Source organism: Gavialis gangeticus, unplaced genomic scaffold (genome assembly GCF_001723915.1).
Source record: "Gavialis gangeticus isolate Ggan-Ray unplaced genomic scaffold, GavGan_comp1, whole genome shotgun sequence".
Classification (NCBI taxonomy): Eukaryota; Metazoa; Chordata; order Crocodylia; family Gavialidae; genus Gavialis; species Gavialis gangeticus.
The window spans coordinates 20,986,789-21,007,998 of NW_017729022.1; the positions used below are offsets into that span (position 1 = coordinate 20,986,789).

The following is a 21,210-nucleotide window of genomic DNA, read 5'->3' on the forward strand; positions in this document are numbered from 1 at the left end:
TCTTTCTGATCGCAGGCGTTAGTTAAGTGCTACTTAAGTTCAGTATTCATAGAATCATAGAAGTATGGTTGGGAGGGACCTTATAGATCTTCAAGTCCAACCCCCTGCCAGGGCAGAAGAAAAAAAAACTGGGCTCAAATGATCCCAGCCAGGTAGGCATCAAGCCTCCTCTTAAAGACCCCCAGGGTAGGAGCCAGCACCACTTCCCTTGGAAGTTGGTCCAGCTCCTAGCCGCCCTAACTGTGAAGTAGTTCTGACGGATGTCTAATCTAAACCTCCTCTCCAACAACTTGTGGCCATTATTACTTGTTATGCCAGGGGGCACTAGGGGAAACAAGGTCTCTCCCAAACCCTTCTGGTCCCCCCTAGTGAGTTTATAGACTGTCACCAGGTCCCCCCTCCTCAGCCTTCTCTTGTGAAGGCTGAACAGGTTCAGGTCCTGCAGTCTCTCATTGTATGTATTAACATAATATGGTCCACTAAGTGATGAAGGAATCATCTTACTTATTGGCACAGTCTGTGGGTCAATGGGAATAGAAGACCCATATTAAAACAACAGGTACAACCTCACTGGTTTTGCACCAGATGGCTGCATTACAGAGATGATGTTCAGGATGTCTAGGGAAGGAAAAGACAAAATCTCTCACCCCAGCACCCTTTACAACAAAACCTCTTTCTGTGGAAGCTGGTGCTGCAGCACTACTGCTGACAAGTTCATTCAGAGAAAGAGTTAATCTAAACAGAAGTGATTATCCAGAAGAGAAAGTGGAAAACCATGAGCTCTTGAAGACAATATGCTCTGTATTAAAAAGTCTCATTGGTAGAGTGAATAGAGAAGAGCATGAAGAAAGATGCTGTAGACCCTCTGACAGTTTCCCCAACGTGTTTGTCAGATCAGCTATCCTGATTTTCAAAATATATTTAATATGTTCTGCTTTGACAGTCTGTATCCAAGTTAGAAACCAATATTTTGTAACTTGGATAAGTATCCAGAACTCATAAGAAACGGGCCTTTTACTTCATATTTCCCTGTAAAAAAATAAAACCCCACACACGCACAAAAAAAAAATCACTCTTACTGCTAGATATGAACTTTAAATGTCATATAAAAGCACAAACCTGTGGGGGCCATCAGGGTCACAGTTAGGTAGAAAATTGGTGACAGCTTCTGCCACTTCTTCATTTAATAATACATCCCAGAGTCCATCAGTAGCCAAGATCAGCACATCATCTGGTCCATGCTCATACTGCTGAAGGTCATAGACTTTCACCTAAAATCAAAAAACAGGGAAACATTCACTTCCATTAAGGAGGAAAAACTCAATGCATGAAAACCTGCTAATGGTAGTCTTGATTTAGTAGACTAAGAAAGGGCATTAAAATAAATCTCACATGAAGCAGCTGGGCTCCATTCACACTAGGTCACCTTGATGGAGCTCTATTGGGTCCCAATTCAGGACAGCATTCCCTACTTCAGTAGAGCACTTTGCAAATTCTTAAGTGTTGACCTGGACATGGATGGACTTAAACATTCCTGAGCTGAGGCCACAGTCACCATGTTATATTAGTAAGGATCGAAGCAATCAAAGCTTCTCCTCCCCCAGCTCTGTCTATGGACAGGCTTTGCATTGTAAGCTCTTTTATCCGTTTGCCCTGATCCAATTAAAAATGCTAAATACACCACACATATTCTGCAGTGCTTGTACAGCAGAATAAAATATGAATATAAAATTTTTCCTACAGCCATAATCCAGAAGCAGTGCTTTAATGTTAGCATGTGAGTAGTCCTGTTGAAGCGCATGGGACTATTCAGATGCTCACTAAAAACTAAGCATGTTTTTATGTGCTTTGCTGGAGTGGGGCCAGTTTGCAGAACCATGTAAAAACAAGTCATAGGGTTAAGCTATTTCCATAAAATGCCCATTGACTTTGTTAGTTAAGGCTGCAGTCACACTGCCAGACTAACCCTTGAGCCTGTACTAGGGTTTGAATATTGTAGCCAGGAAGGCCCATTCTTTCTCAGACTTGAGGAAGGGTATCTTGTGCTGAAAAACTTGCATAACGCTGCTCCAAAAATATGGTTCATCCACTAAAAGATATCACTAAAACCTTGCTCTTGAAGCCTGTGACATCTGCCTTTAAAAAAGCTTCCAGTACTACCTCCTTGCCTGACCTGTCTAAAGGTAGGATTGAAGGGGTTAACTGAGTCATCCCATAAGTTTTTTAAATGAGTCTTGTTGGATGCAAGTCATCTTCCAGCCAGTGCTGCATTCCAACTGTCAAGCTGCCTGCTGCTCCAATTCCCAAACTAAAACTTGGAGTCCTTGTGAACCCCTCGCAGAGCACTTTAATTACCCCAGCAATGACTGTAATGAGAAAGAAGCGTGACCGCCTTGGCAAGGCAGACAAGAGGAAATGATGATCTATATTAAAATTTGGAAAGAGTGCACCTGGTCATGCATCCTGCTTCATCCTTGTGCTTCAGTAACCACAGCAGTACTCTGCAAGTTTGCTGGGACACGTACTTGGCACAGCTAGATGACAAAGTTGTTTTACTCTCTCCCGGCATGCTCTTCTCTCCGGGGATATGGAGCAGGAAATGCACATAAACTGCTTGGACCTTTTAATGCAATTACGATTTTATGGGACTGCAACCAGTACAGGAGAAACAATCACCTAGATTGCAGTGCTAATCCTCACCATTTTGCTTTTCACTCAAAAGAAAGATGATCATTTGTAAAATACCACCTTTCCTCCATTATTTAAGGTGTGTCCAAAATAGGGCTTTGGAGAGAATCAGCTAAAGACAAAGCCAAATTACTTATCTCTCTTTAGCATATGATTTATCCCTACTAGTAATACAGGTCCCCTCCCTGCGGTTATGGAAGCTGAGCTCTTTCGCTCTAGGTATAACAGTTCATGCTTTCATCTCAAAGTGACTGGTTCAGTTCAGTGTTTTGATCAGATTGGCAGCTGTCATACAAAGGCACATTTTGGTCAGATCCCCTCTGCCTTCCATATTATTGGAAGGTATATAAAACCTTTGTATATAAATATACAAATAAATATTTTATTTGTAAATATAAAATTATATATACATATAAATTTGTAAATATATACATATTTATTTGTATACATAAATTTATATATACATATAAATATATACATATATACACACATGTATATACATATATGTACATATTTATATATACATATTTATTTGTAAAAATAAAATTATATATACATATAAATATTCATAAATATTTATTATTGGAAGGCAGCTGTCATACAAAGGCACATTTTGGTCAGATCCCCTCTCTCTCTGCCCTCTCTCCCTCACCTATGCAAAGAAAGTTCAAATTAATCAACACATGCCTTTTTGGTAGCACTGGGAAAAAACAGGATAATTTATATTTTATTCCTATTAGAGCTGACAGCAAAACTCCTGGCTTCACCGAGAACAGAACTGGAGCCTACACTTGTGTTCTCCACTGGAGCAGAATCCTATCAAAACTGCAGCTGATCTAGCACATGAAAGGATGAAAAATATACAGCCATGTAGATTTCAGTACAATGATGGGAAGGTATTTTAATTTTAAAAAAAAAGACATTCTGTGCATCTTATATGGCTGAAAACTGTGCATCTCCAACTTATAGGGCATTTGTCTCAAACTTCCAAGCCATCCTCCACTGGCTGACCTTACACCCACCATGATTCAGGAAATTAACTAGCAATGAAATTTAAATGAAGATCCAGGGAAGTACAGGCCTATCAGTCTGACATATATCCCTGGAAAGATATTAAAGAAAAATCAAGGGATCCATCAGCAACAGGCTAACGGAAGGCAACCCTCTGAATGTCAGCCAACATAGTTTTATTACTGGAAGGTCTTGCCTGACCAACTTCATCTCCTTCTATGACCAGGTAATGCATTTCCTGGACAAGGAAGATAAGGTGGATTCCATATATCTGGATTTCAGGAATGCCTTTGGTTTGGTTTCCCATGATGTCCTCACAGTTAAGCTGGGGAAGTGCAGCTTTGACCATCCCATGGTCCAATGGCTGGGGAACTGGCTCCAAGGTCAGACCCAAAAGGTACTAGTTGTTGGGAACAAATCAATGTGGCACAAAGTTACCAGTGGACTCTCACAGGGCTTGGTACTTGGGCCAGTACTCTTCTACATCTTCATTAATGGTCTGGATTCGGGCATCAGATGCAGACTGGCAAAGTTTGTCGACAACACTAAACTATGAGGGAAGGTGGCCACACTGGAAGACAGGATGGAGATCCTGGCTGAGCTGGACATGCTCACAAGGTGGGCAGACCAAAACCTGATGGCATTCAATGTAGCAAAGCACAGTGTGCTCCCCCTTGGAAGAAAGAACCAGCATCATACTTACAGGTTCATCAGTGCTACGCTTGCTAGCACCACAACCAAAAGAGGTTTGGGGTCTTGATTGACCACAAGATGAACGTGAGCCAGCAATGCAATGCCGTGTCCAGCAAAGCAAATCAAACTCTGGCATGCATCCACCGATGCATCTCAAACCAGAGACATTATCCTCCTGCTATACTCAGCTAGAGTACTGCATCCAGTTCTGGGTCCCCCACTTCAGGACGGATGTCAATAAGCATGAGAGAATCCAGAGGAGAGCCACCCATATGATCAAAGGCCAAGAGAGCAAGCCTTATGAGGACAGGCTGAGGGACATGGGACTATTCAGCCTGGAGAAGAGAAGGTTCAGGGGGGACTTGGTGGCAGCCTATAAGTATATAAGGGAGGTGGATCAAGATCTGGGACAACAGTTGTTTACCTGGGCCCCGCAAGGGATAACAATGTCTAACTGCCACAAACTCATGGAAGGCTGATTTAGACTAGTTATAAGGGAAAACGTCTTTACTGTCCGAGTGTGCAGTGTCTGGAACAGACTCTCCTCTGCTCTGGACTCATTCAAAAGGTATTTGGATGTTTATCTTGATGGGATCATTTGACCCCAGCTGACTTTCTGCCCATGGCAGAGGGGCTGGACTCGATTTGGGGAGGTCTCTTCCAACTCCTAACATCTAAGAAATCTATAAAATCTATGTTCCAGCCACATTGCTTGTGTGCAAATGGATACTGGACAGATAACATGTGCAGTATCTATCCCTGAGGATGGAAAAGGGTCAATGTGGTGCCCATTTTTAAGAAGGGGAGAAGGGTGAGCCGGGTAACTTTAGGCCAGTCAGTCTTACCTCTATCCTTGGGGGGAAAAAATCATAGAAGAGCGTATTTGTGAAGGCCCAGCAGGGGAAATGATGCTGAAAGGAAACCAGAATGGGTTTGTCACTGGTAGATCCTGCCTGACAAACCTTATAGCCTTTTACAAAAAGGTTACACTGCCTTGACACAGGAGCTGAGGCAGACGTAATCTACCTGAACTTTAAGAAGGCCTTCGATACAGTTTCGTATCCTAGTCTCATAAGGAAGCTAGCAGGCTGTGAAGTAGACACTCCCTAAGCCAGTTGGCCACCCACCTGACTTTGTTACCGCATCCAGAGAGTGGTGGTGGACGGGTCGTTCTCAGCCTGGAAGGAGGTGGGCAGTGGGGTCCTGCAGTTTGGTCCTTGGACCAGTGTTATTTAATATCTTCATCAAATGATGTGGATGAGGGTGTGGAGAGCACCCTGTCCAAGTTCATGGATGACACCAAGTAACGGGGCAAAGTTAACACACTGGAGGGCAGGGAGTGGATACAGGCTGATCTGGACAGATTGGATCAATGAGCAGAATGAAACAGGATACAATTCAACAAAAACAAATGCAAGGTACTCCATGTAGGGAGGAGGAATCCCCAGCACACCTACAGGTTGGGGGATAACCTCCTCAGCAGCTGAAAGGGATCTTGGAGTCATAGTTGACTCCAAAATGAACATGAGCCAGCAGTGTAACGAAGCCATCAACAAAGCCAATCACACCTTATTGTGCAGCAGCACACGCATGAGCAACAGATTGAGGGAAGTGATGCTCCCCCTCTATGCAGCATTGGTCAGGCCACAGTTGGAGTAGTGTGTCCAATTTTGGGCTCTGCACTTCAAGAGGGATGAGGAAAATCTGGAGAGGGTCCAGAAAAAGGCCACTCGTATGATTAGTGGCCTCTGTGCAAGATGCTATGAGGAGAGGTTGAGGGATCTGGATCTCTTCAGCCTTCACAAGAGACATCTGAGGGGAGACCTTGTAGCAGCCTGTAAGTTTATCAAGGGAGGACAACAAAGAATTGGAGATGCACTATTTACCAGGGCACCCCTAGGAGTAACTAGGAATAATGGATACAGACTATTGGAGAGTAGATTCAGGTTAGATATTAGGAAGAAATTTTTCACACTAAGGGTGGCCAGAATCTTGGAGGTCTTCAAGAGGAGGCTAGATAAGAACCTGACTGGGGTCATCCAACTTTGGTCCTGTTTCCTGCGTTGGGGGTCAGACACGATGATCCTTCCGACTCTACAATCTATGCATCTATGAACATAGCTATGAGTGGTTGGCAAGGCCATCACACAGCCTGAACAAAAGCCATTTCCACAATCCAGACTCTCTAGTGGCTCATGCTGCCATTCACACTGCACACAAAGCCTGTCTGGGTGGTTGTTTCCTCAACCTATATCATTTCAGCCATGTTTCTCCTTTACCTAGCAGCTCCGCAGAAATTTGATGACTCTTTCTCATGCTCTTCATGGAATTCCCATCAACTCTACTGCCGCCCTCAACTGTCCCAATTTCTTCTTTCCCAGTAATTTCACAAGCTGTGCATATTCTCTTCCCAGTCACTTGCCCTCTTGTACAACTACCCTTACTAAGAGCACCCATGAGAATCCCAGTCTTCTCTCAATGCCTCAGGCAAACCATTTGGTCCCCTCCAAAATACCTCACACATCACCCCGCTTCCTTTCACTCCCTAGGAGCTCCCAGCTTCCTCCCTGCACTTAGGCAATCAACCATCCTTCTACAATAACCATCTATTAAGTTCATCAATTGGACTTTACCTGACAGTCTCTCTTTCCTGATCTGTGCTGTAACTTTAAAACTAAAGCCAGCAAACAATTTGCACGAATGTTCATCGGGGGTGGGTAAAACAAACTGAATAACACCAAGACTGAAGCTCTTAGGTATCTGCTGAGATTTAGCAGCAGCAGCTCTGCGCTAAATCCAAAGTACACCTCCTCTCTGGCTAAGGGTTTTGCAGCCTGCTATACAATAGATCTCTTTAATGAGTAGTTTCTTTTAGTACTGGTGCTCCCTGGGGACTCAGTGTGCCAAGAAATACTCTGGATCCAGGATAAAAAAAGGACAGTTTTGTGTTTATGTTATAATAGGATCTACTCACTTACAAAAGCCCATAGTGGACTGTGAAAGAACCACAGCAGAACTGTGAAGTGCTCAAACTTGCCAACATGAACCCCTCTGGCTTAAATACAGTTCATAGCAAACTGACCTGCTGCTGCAGCCACCCAGGAGGTTCCTGGAGAAGCTTGCCCCAATAAAAACCATGCCACACAGCCAACAGGGGCAATACTCTACATTCAGCTCTCTGAACGATCGACCAGCACAGCTACTTCAATAAATTAAATCCTTTCTTAATTGTATTGTTCCTTTTTTACATGTAATGTTATCCAAAGCAGTTTCACTGGTAAACAAGGAAATATCCTCCAATACCCTTCTCCAAGTAATTTATATGTAAATAATAAAAAGAGGTCCAACACTGTTCCCTGCAGCACTCACCAATTAATCTCCTTTTAGCTTTTTACTGCTACCCTTTGTTTCCTGCCCTTTAGCCAATTTCCAGAATACTCTGCCAACTTTCCATTTACTTCATGGCTCTGTGTCTTTCATATTAACCTGTGATGTAGAACATTTTCTCAAAAGCTTTCTGCAAATTCCAAGTACTCTGTAAGACCATCTACTGCATTTTTCTTTTATTCCCTGGCAGTTCAAAGCTTTAAAAGAATCCCAGGTTGGTGAGATATAACCTTTGTATTCTGAAACCACCTTGACTTTATTTAATCAAACTGTACTTCTCTAAGTATGTGGCCTATTTGTTCCTTTAAATGCCACAGTTCCTAAAGCTCTCTCTTAAACACTGATTTGAATCTAAGGTGCCCTGCAGTTTTATTCTGCATATCTATGAAGTCTTCAGGAAGATCTTCACATAGGCTTTATGAGAATATGGTTGCCTTCTCCATTTCTTGGATAGTCAGTCTGACGTGTGGCCAGCTGTCATAATTATAAACAGAAGTCAAATTTTGCTATCAAATGTGCCTTTTCCATTGAATAGCTAAGTAGCCACTATCTAGTTCTTCAGAGGATGGTGCATATACATATGCAAATATGCACACACCACCACCCATACCCACAGCAAACAGTGAATAAAGCCAATGAGGGGAAAAGAAAAATAGTCTTTCCTCGCTGCAGATGACCAGCAGAAGCCCTAAACCAGGGGTTTTCAACCTTTTTTAACAAGTGTACCCCTTCTGCCTCAATGTTTCAGTTCATGTACCCTTTTATATTTTTTCTCATTTATAAGGGGTGGGGGGCAGATCAAGGCCTCCATGGTGAGGGAGGGAGAAGGGCTGGGGCAGGGGCAGGTGCTGCACAGCTGGGATGACATGCAGGACAGCTCCGCAAGAGCGGTTCTTCCAGGGGCGCACGGGGGAGGGGGCAGCTCACACCGCTGCGTGCACCCTGCCAGAGGTCCAAGAGGAACGTGTCTCCCAAATCTGTGCATGGGGTGGAGACAGCTGCCGCTGCAAGCTGGATTCTGCACCCCACTCCACTACCCCAAGAGTCATGTGACACCACATGCCTGCCACTACTGGGAAGGCAGGGGACAGACGCAGGCAGATGCAGCCACGCAGACAACCACAGATGCAGATGCAGACACCCTCCCTCCCATTAGGTAAGTGTGTGTGGTGGGGAAGGGCCAGGAAAGGGCTGAGGGGGCCAGATCAGGAATGGTAAGGGGGTGAGAAGTGCACCTCTGTGCCCACTCCCAGGAGCAGGGCCAGGGGGGCAAGGGCAGTGGCACCCCTCTGAGAGCCACACACGTGCCACCCGGCCAGCTGGCCAGGGGCGGGGGGGGCTTGCACATGGTGGCCACCGCTGTCACCACCACCCACCGCCCCACACTGCCGCTGCTGCACCCATGCCGCTTTCCTACAGTTCATTGCAAGTGTAGCTCTGCCGGCTGCTGACTGGCCTTGTGCCTGGCCAATTGTGAGCCGCCTGTGCAATAGGTCATAGGAAAGTGGCACGAATGCGAGGTGGTGGCAACTGCGGCAGCCACCACATGCAAAGCCCCACCCTCCCCACCCCACTGGCTGGGCAGTGCCTATGCAGCCCGCAGAGGGGCACTGCTGCCATCACCCCCCAGCCCTGCTTCTGAGAGTGAGCACAGACACCAAGTTGAGATGAGGGGTGGGGAGGCACTGCAGTGTGCTGTGTGGGGCTGGCAGCACCCAGCGCGTCCCTCCCCTGGGCAAAAAGCAAACTATGGCAATGTTCCAGGGGAGATGCCGTCACTGCGCCCCAGGGCACGCTCCATCCCCACCTGCCTGCATGTACCCCCTATGGCCTAAGTACCCCCTATGGCCTAAGTACCCCAGTTGACAACTCCTGCCCTAAACTACTGGATTACCAGATACCTCTTCCATAAAAAACAACCTTAACATGGGGACAGCAAATATTTGAATCCACATATCATGTCCTGTTTATTGATCCAATCAATTTCTTCTTCCCTAAAACGGAGTTCCATTTTGGAGTCATTCAGGTGCTTTGACCCCCTACTTTGTTCAGAAGAGTATCTTTATATAAGAATTCAAAATCTACAGATGAAGTGCTATGTAAAAGGACAAGTATTATTACTGCTATATCCTCCTAATTTATTTCCAAATGATGAGTTTCGCAGTTTACAGAACAAGATGTTGCTTTAGAACAGGTTTTATGTGAGGGCATATCTACACAAATGCAAAGCTGACCCTGAGGTCATCCCTAACCAGCCTACTTTGAGTGTGTCTCTATTTACAGGCAATAGAGAAAGGAAGTGGCATCAGAAGGCAGGAAGCCAGGAACAGGAAACGGGGGGGTGGGGTGCAGATTTGTTTTAATGAGAGCAGCTCCAGGACACCTACTCTAATTAAAAAGCCACAGCATCACATGTATTCAGCATCCTGCATTTCAAAATGGCCACAGGTGCTTTAACTAAAGCTCATTCAGAGAGTTTTAGTTAAAGTACCCCAGTACCATTTTGAAATGTGGGATGCTAAATACACGTGACACTGCAGCATGCTAGAGCTCCAGCAAACTTATTCTAATTAGAACTCATCAGCGCACATGTACGGGCACCCTGTGAAACTACCGCAGGAAGATCCCTGCACTTATGGGCAGTATGGTGTGGTCACACTCCAAACACACTGCAGAAAGAGGCGAGGCATGTGGGGAAGGGTGATAGAGTTGACCTCATACAACATACATGGGTGACAAGCGTTCAGTGCTGCTAGGGGTTAAGGAGAGGGTTTTATAATACAGATGCTGGGTAGTTATGAACTTGAGCACAACTTAGTCAGAATTTTGGGGGGCCATGTGTTTTTTCATGGAATACCTTACATTTTTATTCTGTTTCCTCCTACTGACACCAATTATATTTCTCCTGGATTTAGTGTTAAAGAGACTATGGACACAAGGCCATTTTTTCTTTTAATTTCATAACGCATTTAGAGATTGTGAAATATGGATAGAGTATGACTTGTGAGTGTCCCGTGCTGGAATTCAAACCTAAATCAGAGGAAAGCCTACAGGATGCAGTGTATTTACACATATGCATATAGAACAAATGCTACTGCAGTGATTGGCAAGGTCGATCCTGCTGAGACACTCTACTACAACTACAGCTACAGCACAGACAGCAAGAGCCAGGTCTCAGAGTGCCAGAAAAGAAGAGAGAGAATTGCATCATTATACTGGCACTGAACATATCCATCACAGCAATGAGGGCAGAAGTGCTGATTGCCTGGCTTAGAATAGCAGAGCTTGATCCAAAGTGAGAAACAGTTTATTCTGAGAGAGGGAGAGAGAGGGAAATAATATGGAGAAGAGTGAATGATGAAGGGGACTCATTTATTTATTTATTTTTATTTCAAGTGTACAGAATCACTTTGTAGATGGTCTTTAAACATCAGGTGACTTGTATGTCCACTGAATGTATCTGTTTGCTTTTTTAGCAGCAGCAACACTTTCAGCATATTTGCTCTCACTCTCAGGCTATCATTATTAGGGCATTTTTCATCACTGAAGTAAGCAACTATCAAAAACAGATTGTTGAATCTTGGCAATTGTTGAGAGTTTACTGGCAGCCACTGGAGGGGAGAGAAATCTCAGAATCTGGCCCCTGGTAATTTAGCCTTGTATCTGTCCTCAGTAGGTTCCTCTCTTAGTTCTTGTTGGCTCACTGCTTCTGCTTTCTATTTTAAACTAAATGTTTAGGACCTATTCCTTATATGTGAACAATATAGGAAGGCTTATACAAAGAGGTGAGTTTTACATCATGCTCTGAAGGCAGATGCACAACCCAAACACAACCAATGCACATCAGGATCTATACTGGGTGCAAAAAGGGAAGGTGCAGTTCCCTACACCTGGGTAACTTTTCCCAGGATGGGAAAACATAACTGATGGAAATTACACCATCTTGTGTGTCATATATTCCCTCCTCTCCAGGGCAGCTGCTTGTTCAAGGCAAACAGGCATTATCTTGTTCTGCTATGCAGTGGCAAGATGCAGCAGTAGCAACCTATACTGGGACAGAGGATAAGAAGGTGTCAGGGCCATGACAGAGATATGTAGAACCCACCACTAGGTGAAACAGGCCACGTCCACATGAGATGCTTTACTGCAGAGCTGACTAATTAGCTCCGCAGTAAAGCATCACCATCTACAAGTGTGGCGCTATAAGGCCACACTTAATTCTGCCGTAGGATACTACTGCATCACAAGTACTATCCTATAGTGGCACAATTATGTGCAGCAAAACACAGTGATGGATCTGGCTGATACATGAAAGCACGGCAGTGCAGGAGCTGCCTGCCGGCTAGCCCCACACTATAGCACCCTCATGCCCCAATCAGCCCCTCCACAGCACACTGAGCAGGTCAGAGCATCCCCAGGCTGGCAGGCTGACCCCCCCGGAGCTCTCTGCCAGCCGGGGCTGCTGTGCTCCAGCTCAGCATGTTGTGGTCCCAGGAGCATGTGCAAATACTGCACTGTACCTGGGAGCAGTAAACTCCACCACAAACTGTGCTGAAGTGTACTGCTACATCCTAATTGTACGTATAGACACATCCACAAAGTGGGAACGGTAATTACATTATTATTTACTGTACAGTACTACCCCTATTGTTTCTTCCTCTTCTTCTTGGGATGCATACAGCTTTCATGTGATAAGGCCAACACTTCAGATAATGCCAAGAGTGGAAGAACATTTGGGATGCACAAACTGCACTTAGTTGAATTTATTTTCTCTCTCTCCCATAAATCATATATCAAGGACAAGGATGCTTTACCTCAGGAGATGAAGACAGAAAGGGTTTGATGTAGATATTGGAGTCGTGCACCTTTAGGTCATGGTCTCCAAGTCCTCTAGTTACCCCAATAGTTGCCATAACTCGAGCCTGGAAATGAGAGAAATGCATTAGTATAAAAATGCTCTCAATATACAACATTAGAGTGGGAGAGAAAAGAAAGTGACTCTCCTACATAACAGTTAGGAGCTTAGAAGAATTATCTTCCTTCCTTCCTTCTTTTTCACTTTCTTCTTCCCCAGATTGGGAAATTAACTGGAACACCACAGTGACCTTCAAACTTTTGAGTCTCCTAACTTCCCCATTTGCCTGTTTATTCTGTGCTATGTATTGGCTAAACCTTAGATTGTGATCTCTCTAGGGTCCTAATCGGTCTCCGAAGTGCTCAGATTCTGCTAGCAAGCTAAATAATATTAAATTGTATCAGACATCAAGAAGTTTAGTCAATAATCACTCCATTACCTGAATATATAAATAGCTATTTCTTAGAGTGATGTTATTTCCTATCACACTGACTGCCTGGAAAGAGGGCAGTTGCTGAGGGGACACTGAAAGGAAGGCTTTAAAAACAAAGACAAGTTATCAAAATGAAGATGTCTTAATAGTGCATCTGCTCCTGCTTCTCAAGGAAACAACATACTTCTTTACACTGGAGTGCTGTCACATGTGCCCTTTGGCAAGCCAGGAACCAAAAGGACAAATTCAAGTTACTGACACAACAACACAAAAGGATGTTCTTGAGAACAACAAAGGTTTTGGAGATGAATCTTACCAAAACTTCCTCTCTCCCACCTCGACCAGAGAATCAATATAAGAGATGATCTTCAGTGGCCTCTCTCCCCCCACTCCCCAGTCCTGCTTTGCTAGATTAATTTTCCTGCAGGACACCAACCACACCCCCAAGAAATTTTCTTTCCCAACTACCCACCTGTTATACCTCTAAGCTCCCCCGGTTAGGGGAGGTGTTGGGACTGCCTCATTCTACTGATGCCAGCTAGCCACCCTGCTGACTCAAAATAGCATTGCATAGTAAAACACTAAATCCACAAACAAAGAGGAAAAAAAATGAAAAAGCGACATATGCAAAAATACTGCAAAAAACAAAAAGAAAAAAAAATCCAAATTAACCATCCAGGTTATGGTCTGAATCCTCCATAAACAGAGCAGTTCTGTAGATTGCATATTGTTGTATTCAAATAAGAACCCAATGAGTGGAGAAGTTCTGTTTAGAAACACAGCAAGCATACCAGTGTCAGCAAACAGACCTCCATGCCCTTCTATTGATCCTATTGCTGTGTCTAGCTAAGCTTGCTGGAATCAGCACTAATAATCTTGCTATTCATAATTATGCAACTGGAGACACTGACACTCAGAGAGCATTACCATTTTTGTTTTACACAAGCATTTTTGCAGACAGATCGCATGTTGTGTTCTTGTGAAAGCAATCTAAGACAATACCCTTCAGGAGGTATCACATTGACCGCGTACCCTCTTCCCCTCCTTAAGTTAGGATTTCAGTGCACTGCAAAACATGGTTTAACACCCTCCCACACACTATTTATTTGGAAAACACGATGCATTTTGTCTTCTTTGCCCAGCTGATCCACTTTCTACAACCAAACCCAGAAAAACTCCATGTATAATCAGTCTTTTGACTGAGAGGCTCTGGCCTAATTATTTACAACAGTACAAAATAATCTGTTTACAAAGCTGGGTGTAAGGAAACAAAATCAAATTGAGCAGAAAATGACTAAGTTTATTATAAAACTGCTTTTTAATACACCGCACTCCCCCTCTAACACTGACAGCAGAGACTGATTTGTGACAGACGCAATATTCTTTCAAGCTGTCAAAACGATAAAATAAAGAGATACTGAGTGGAAAACACTGAACTGCCACAGGCTAAACTGAGTGGTAAACAGCATTGCATTCTTTATCCCTTCAGTTAGACGAAAGCACACATGCCCACCTTCTTGCCTTCTCCATATATAAGAGGAAACTTCAAGTCATCTTCCTCAATGGTCTTGTATGCCCTGTGGGGGGGATAAACAACATTTTTTTAAAGCTTGCACCCAATTAGTGACCCAATGCCCTGACACAAACAGCTGTGTTTCTTTTTATTATTATTTTTTCCAGAGACTCCATCTTTGCATCAAGCTGTCAATTTGCTTTTTTCCCCATAGAGACATTTGTCCCTACAGAATTGTGCTATTTGACCAAAAGAAAAGCGAATGTAAAAAACAAAGTATTTACCAAGCCAATCTTGTTTCTATTAAGAAAGTCAATTGGAACAACATCCTAATTAGGCACATGTACTGACATAGCTGATATATTATTGGTTATTTCATTAACCATATAAGAATAAATACAGTGCCATACAAAGCAATCATTGGATTCAAATGATTAATCTGAAACTGAGAAAGAACAGAGTTTGTGGAGGGCTGATGTGTGAAGCAGCTCCTGTTCTCACCTTCACAAGCTGTTTATACCAAAGCAAGGTCTGCATTGTGAAGAGTTTCAGAAGGATATTTAGTGCTCACTTGACCTTGGCTGTACCACTGAAGGTTGCCAGAAACTGTTTCACAATAGCTCTGAAATTGCTGAGATGAGAAGGTGGGCTTAGGCCCTGCTTGTGTTTTTGCATGTCTGCATATACTACCTTTTACACACCTGATTTTTGACACTGATGGGGTAAAAAGGTAACACAAGGCTTTAGCTTAAGACTATTTTGCACTGCACAACTTGCATGCAGGACAGGGTGATAGGGCACTACCAGGGTGTGGGCATATAGTCCCCAAAAGACAGTAGGTTGCACCTCCCCCTCCTGTTTTTACACACACAAATGTCTGTCCCCTCTCCAGTTTGCTGTTTCCTCCCCTCCCCAATGACCCTTTGGGTAATATGACAGTCATCACCTGAGAGAACAAATCAGTATTCATCACTGAACTGGAATGGACAAGTGTGAGAAGGGAATGCACAGCAGTGCACCCTCTTGTCAGGTTCAGCCAGAGCCTCAACACCTGATGTTCAGCTCGGGAGCGGGACTGGCTGTTTGAACACATGGGAATCAAATTCAATTAGGTTTAAACAACATTAAGGTTGTGACACAAACCAGCAGAAGCCAGGAAATTAAAAATTAAGGCTGCAATCCTATATTGAAACCCAGCTGTAATTCAACTCCCCCTGCCTCACTGAAATATTGCAAAGAACTGGGATCAATGCACAGTCTTGCACTGCATACTTTATGTGCTGCATTACCTGGGCACAACGTTGTAAGTCATGATTAAGAGGCAGCAATACAGGCATGAAATTTAAGCCTTATCTTGAAATTTCTTTGCATTGTCAGATAGGGTCAAAAATCAGCATTTTTAATTGGCTTGTGTCTCATAAAGTAAAAATATTTTAATTAAAAAAAAACAAACAGTTGTCTATTAGTTATCTTGTACACCGAAATGCAGCTCCGAAAGCAGATGAAGTCTACTGTACAAGAAAAGCCTCCATATTCTGAGGCAAATAGCTTCTATAGTTGCAGGATGCATTTATACTACAGACAAAGAAAAAAGCCCATATGGTTTGCAACTGGGAGTTGCAACTTAGGTAGGTAGCACAACTGAATTGTTGTTATGCTTTGAGCAGAAGTTAATATATACCTGAAGGATGATTTCTTGGAATGACTGCCTTCTACCTTCGAGGAAAAAAATAACTGTTCATTAAAAAATTAGTCTGTTTGCATCTCAAATAAGCAAAAACTGTGATTTCTTTTATGACACATACCAAATCATCTTAGCATATCAAGCCAAACAGAAAAAAATGCTAGTTGCTTGATGGCTGTAATAAAGTATGTTGTGCAGAACACAGACTCATCACTGGGAGTCACTGGCCACAGACAGGATCTCTCAAAGGAAAAGCATAAAGGACCAAGGCTGCCACTCTACAAAGATATGACTGGCGGACTTCCTCTTGGGAGTAGGGTTACCACATTGGAATACATCAACAGAGGGGCTTGAAGAGGAGGTATACGGAAGCACGAAAGGGAAAACTGATATGAAATTATAGTGGAAACACGCTATGAAGGGTTCCTCAGTGGATACTGTAGAGACAACTTCCAAGTAGCATCTTCTTGTGGGGGATCAGAAGCAGATCCAGATCTATGGGGAAAAATGGACTCTGAACATGGAGCAGAATGTAGGTGGGTTCCCCAAGAAAGGATGCGAGTCATAAGTGTCCTTCTTGCTGCCTCCCTTGTTCTCATCAAAACGACTAAAGCCTTTTCACCAAGCCTTTTCTGTCTCCTTCACCAATTCACCTTTCCTGGCTGCTATGCTGAAGGTAAACTGCACCACCCTCAACTGGACCTATGATGCAGAGAGCCCTGATGAAACATCCCCAACCATGGGGAGGTTGAGGCAGTCGTACTCTGATCCTAGGCAAAAAAGGACTTAATTTGATTCCATATTATGTGGTTCTAAATGACCCTAGAAAATCATAATCTAGTTTTTATGCCTTCAGGGACAGCACAAGAGACACCATTAGTACTTAAAGAAGAAAACTAATCAACTTTGTTTAAATCTTTTTCAGAAATGTTCCCTCACACCCAGCTTCCCAAGACAGCCAGCATGACTGGCACAATGTTTTATGGGGTCTCTGATGACAGAAGAGGCCAAGTTGGAAGTGGTGAAGCAAATTTGCTTCATTCAAAGATCAGGAAAGGAAAATGGCTGCTTTGTGACCCTGAGGGGAGCAACTAAGAGTTTGAGACCCAAGAGGCTCAGGTTATTTGTTTTGTAGTGTCTCAAAATGTGGGCATCAAGACTCATCTCAAGCGTGTTTTTGTTGATGTTATTGCTGAAACAATCCCTCACCTCTTAAAAAAAAGTGGTTAGAATTTTAACCTTCACAGTAGAAATGGCACTCATATACTGAGAAGCAACATGAGACTGTCTTGACAAGTACCTAAGTCCTACACCACTAGCCAAACAGAATTAATAATATATGAGTATGTGGTTTCCTGCAGGAGAATGATAAAGGACAGTTTTTCAGCTAGCAACTCAGCGATTCCATTGGGGAAAAGGAAGGAAGCTGTGAAGTTCCTACTGTGCAAAACCTCCTGTACTTTGTGCATATGTATATTTCACCCAAGCTACAACCTTCTGGACTATTTCACTTGACTTCACATAATAAAATTGCATTTATGCCTACCTGTGTTGTATATACAGCACAATCTCTATAAACAGATCCTATATTGTGATAGGTATAAACACATACATGCCCAGAAGTGAAGGAACCTCTTGGTTTATAAAAGCTGCTAGCATAATCCTTCTTCAAGACAAGCAGGCAATTCAACTTAGCCCCTCTGATAACAAAACAATATGCAGAGTTTAGTTACAGCCGTTCGGTTTCTGCATTATTTTCTGATCAGTGCTCCAGAAAGACTCAAAGACCATCAGAGCATGACAAAAGAGATAGTAAAAATGAAATTGTAATATTGCTTACTGCTCTGAGCCCCTTTAAATCCTGTCAATGCCCCCATCACATTAAAATGTTTTCGAAAAAGAAAAGCAAAAAGGGAGGGGAGAATGGTGGTATGAATGCAGATGGGGCTAGCTGCCTTTTATTTTACTTGATTTCTTGGGGGTTTTTTTTTTTTTTTTTTAAATACGATTGCAAAAGACTGTGGCAATCCAAAAGTACTCAGTAAAAGCTCAACATATGTACCACCCACAAAGTTACATTTGGATTCAGTATCAACATTTTGGAAAAACAGGGCCAACCTGCATCAGGAGCCAAAAGCAGTGCCAGAACTAAAAGGAACCAGGACCTAGATGATGTTACTCGCATGCTAACTGGAATCTGTTTTAAGCACACTGCAAAAATCAGCAAGAAATTGTTCAATATCATGAACCCAGTAGTCTATGGACCAAATTTCCTCTGTACTGATAATGATGCTGCAAAGCAAGGTTTAAATCTAGAAGTTTCTTTTCAGGCAGCTTTTATTCTATTTCATGCATAAAGTCCAAGATTAAAAAAACAATCAAACAGGAGCCTGCAGCTCAGACACTACGTCCACAATGAAAAACCCTGATTTTCAAAATTGCTGAGGTCAAGAGCTCCTGCTAAGGTAAATAGGGGGCTTGGAGTGCTGAATTCTGAACAACGGTTACCGTATTTACTTGATTCTAAAGATGAAGTTTTCTTCCCCATTTAACATGGGGGGGGAAGCCCCTCATCTCAGAATCAAGTATGAGGGCAATGGGGGGAGGGGGGCGGGTGTTGGGAGCAGGGGGCTACTATAGTTTGGGCTTCAGACCCTACCCAGGGTTAGGGATGTACCTTTAGCTGCTGCCTGTTGTCCCTGTCCCATCCCCCACCCCTCCGCTGCTGCCTCTGCACCCTGCCCTCTCCCCCTGCAGCTTCTTCCCCCGCCACCCCCACCAGCAGGCTCCATTCATGGTATAGCCTTGGGCACTGAGCACAGCCCCAGCCCAGTCCTGTAGCATGGCTGCTGTGGGGGATAGAATCGGGACAGAACCTGCCAGCATGGAGCAATGGTAAGAGGGGTGGGGAACAGAGGCCGGGTGGGAGAGTGGGGAAGGGAGAGAGGACCCCAAAGGTAGTGGGGGAGCAGAGGCTATGGAGGAAGAGTGTGGGGGAAGCAGAACATGAGAGGGGAAGGGGCAGAAAGGGGAGCAGAGGTGGAAGGCAAAGGGGGGACCTGAGGCTGTGGGGAGACAAGCAGGGGGCAGGCTGCTTGACCCTCCCCCCCCACATACTGCCAGCCCCCCTGCAGCAGTCTAGAGGGATGAACTAAAGATGACCTTCCAATAATTAGACTCTATATGTGTGAAATTATAACAAATTTATAAATATTCCATTTATAGAATCTAATTATAGTGCGAGTCATCTTAAATTCAGATTCGTCTTGGATTCAAGTAAATATCGCAGATGGCTAAATATGGATGCAACAGCCCAAAACCTAGAATGTTTGTTAGTTTTCTAAAATTTTCTTCTACGTACGTGTTTAAAAATTTGCACTACACAAACGTGTCAAAGCAGGACACTCAACATTAAAAACGTTTCCATTACAGCAAAGGTGATTTAAAGGATTTACTGCCTGTGAAAGGTGGTGCATTCACATGCTTGTGCACAAATAAGAAACAGTGATCATGCCAGTTCTCCAGCCTCAAAGGATCAGAATAGAAAACAGGACAGCACAGACTTTATACTAGTCCCATTCTTTACTTTTTTATGTTGCCCCTTGTGAAACTGCCAAAGTGAATTGTAAGTTTCTTCACTGAAAACTCAAATATAAACCTGAGGAAATCAACTGAAGGATGGCATAGGTTGTGTTGTCCAGGGGCAAGAATTTGAAACAACTTCATAAGCTGCTTGTGTTGAGCATAAAGAATGAGCAACAGCTTCAGAAATGTGTTGTTTTGCAATAAAACTAGGAATAGGGAGCATCCCTTCAAGATAGGCTTAAGGATAAAAGTTGTTCTTAGTACTACTCTGCTACTTTTCAGTCACCGCTATTCCCAGCTCATATCAATGGAAAGTTGGGTTTTAATCTTAGAGCAACAGAAAACTGACTAGAAATGATCCTTTTTTCACCTGTTGAGAGGTAGGAGGTGAACAATAGGTTGGAACTGATCTTTTGACTAAAAGGAGCTAAAGTCACTAATTTTAAGAATTGGCTAGCTATTTTTATTACTACTGTGGAACCAGAATGAACAGCTGCTTATTACCAAGCCTTCAAAGGGGTGGAGAGAGAGCCTAATGCAGTTAAGAGACAAAACCTCCACACAAAAAATAAGTCAACAACAGATTCAGCAAAGTGTTTAAGTATGTGCTTAAAGTTAAGGGCAGGCTTAGGTACTATAATCGTATCACTGTCCTAGTTTGGTCTGTAAATATGGGATACTAGTGTCTGACTTTAAGCACCATTTTAGAAGTTAGCTACAATTTCAGATTATCTCAGTTTCCTCAACCTTGGCTTACTGAACAAGATATGAGGCTAAATTAATGTGGACAAATACGATGAAAACCTAACATGGAAGGTGCTAAAGAGACACAGAAAGAACTTTTAGAAGCATGCACAGCGTGGTGAAGCTTGGGGGAAAGGGAGATGGTAGGAACAAAGAATCCAAAGTAAAGAAAAGATTTTTATATACAAATATCTGTGATGGTTAAAAGACACTACACTGGGTTCTCCATAAAAAGAGGGGGTCCATCACACAAAACATGCTGAACTTCTAGAGCAGTAATTCTCAACCAGGGCACCACGAGATCTCTTGAAGGGTGTCTCGAAATGTGAAGAGATAAGCAGGTGTGAGAATGTAAGTACAGGCTCAGGCCCTGTCTGGCCACTACTGTCTGGCCCCTCTGCAAGGAACTAAACACTAATATATATATTTGGTTTTTTTAAAATAGGGTGCTGCTCAATTCACAGAAGTTATGGAAGGTGCCTCCAATCTAAAAAAACTGAGAACCACTCTTTAGGGTCTATATGAAACAGCAAAATTGCCCTTCCATTAATAATTTCCATAAACGGCAATTTATAAATTCTAACCCCCCCCCCCCCCAAATAAAAAAAAAAAAACCC

The 21,210-nt window shown here is 43.3% G+C and overlaps 1 protein-coding gene across 3 annotated transcripts in view; it reads right to left on the minus strand.

The window, feature by feature from the left end:
- Nucleotides 1-21,210, minus strand: part of PPM1H (protein phosphatase, Mg2+/Mn2+ dependent 1H) — a 240,388-nt gene that overhangs the window by 26,968 nt on the left and 192,210 nt on the right. For all 3 annotated transcript variants that reach the window (XM_019514646.1, XM_019514648.1, XM_019514647.1), the window contains exons 7-9: nt 14,581-14,644; nt 12,594-12,701; nt 1,120-1,271 (exon numbers count right to left, since the gene is read on the minus strand). In XM_019514646.1, coding sequence (XP_019370191.1) covers nt 1,120-1,271; nt 12,594-12,701; nt 14,581-14,644 — 324 coding nt within the window. The remainder of the gene's footprint in view (nt 1-1,119; nt 1,272-12,593; nt 12,702-14,580; nt 14,645-21,210) is intronic.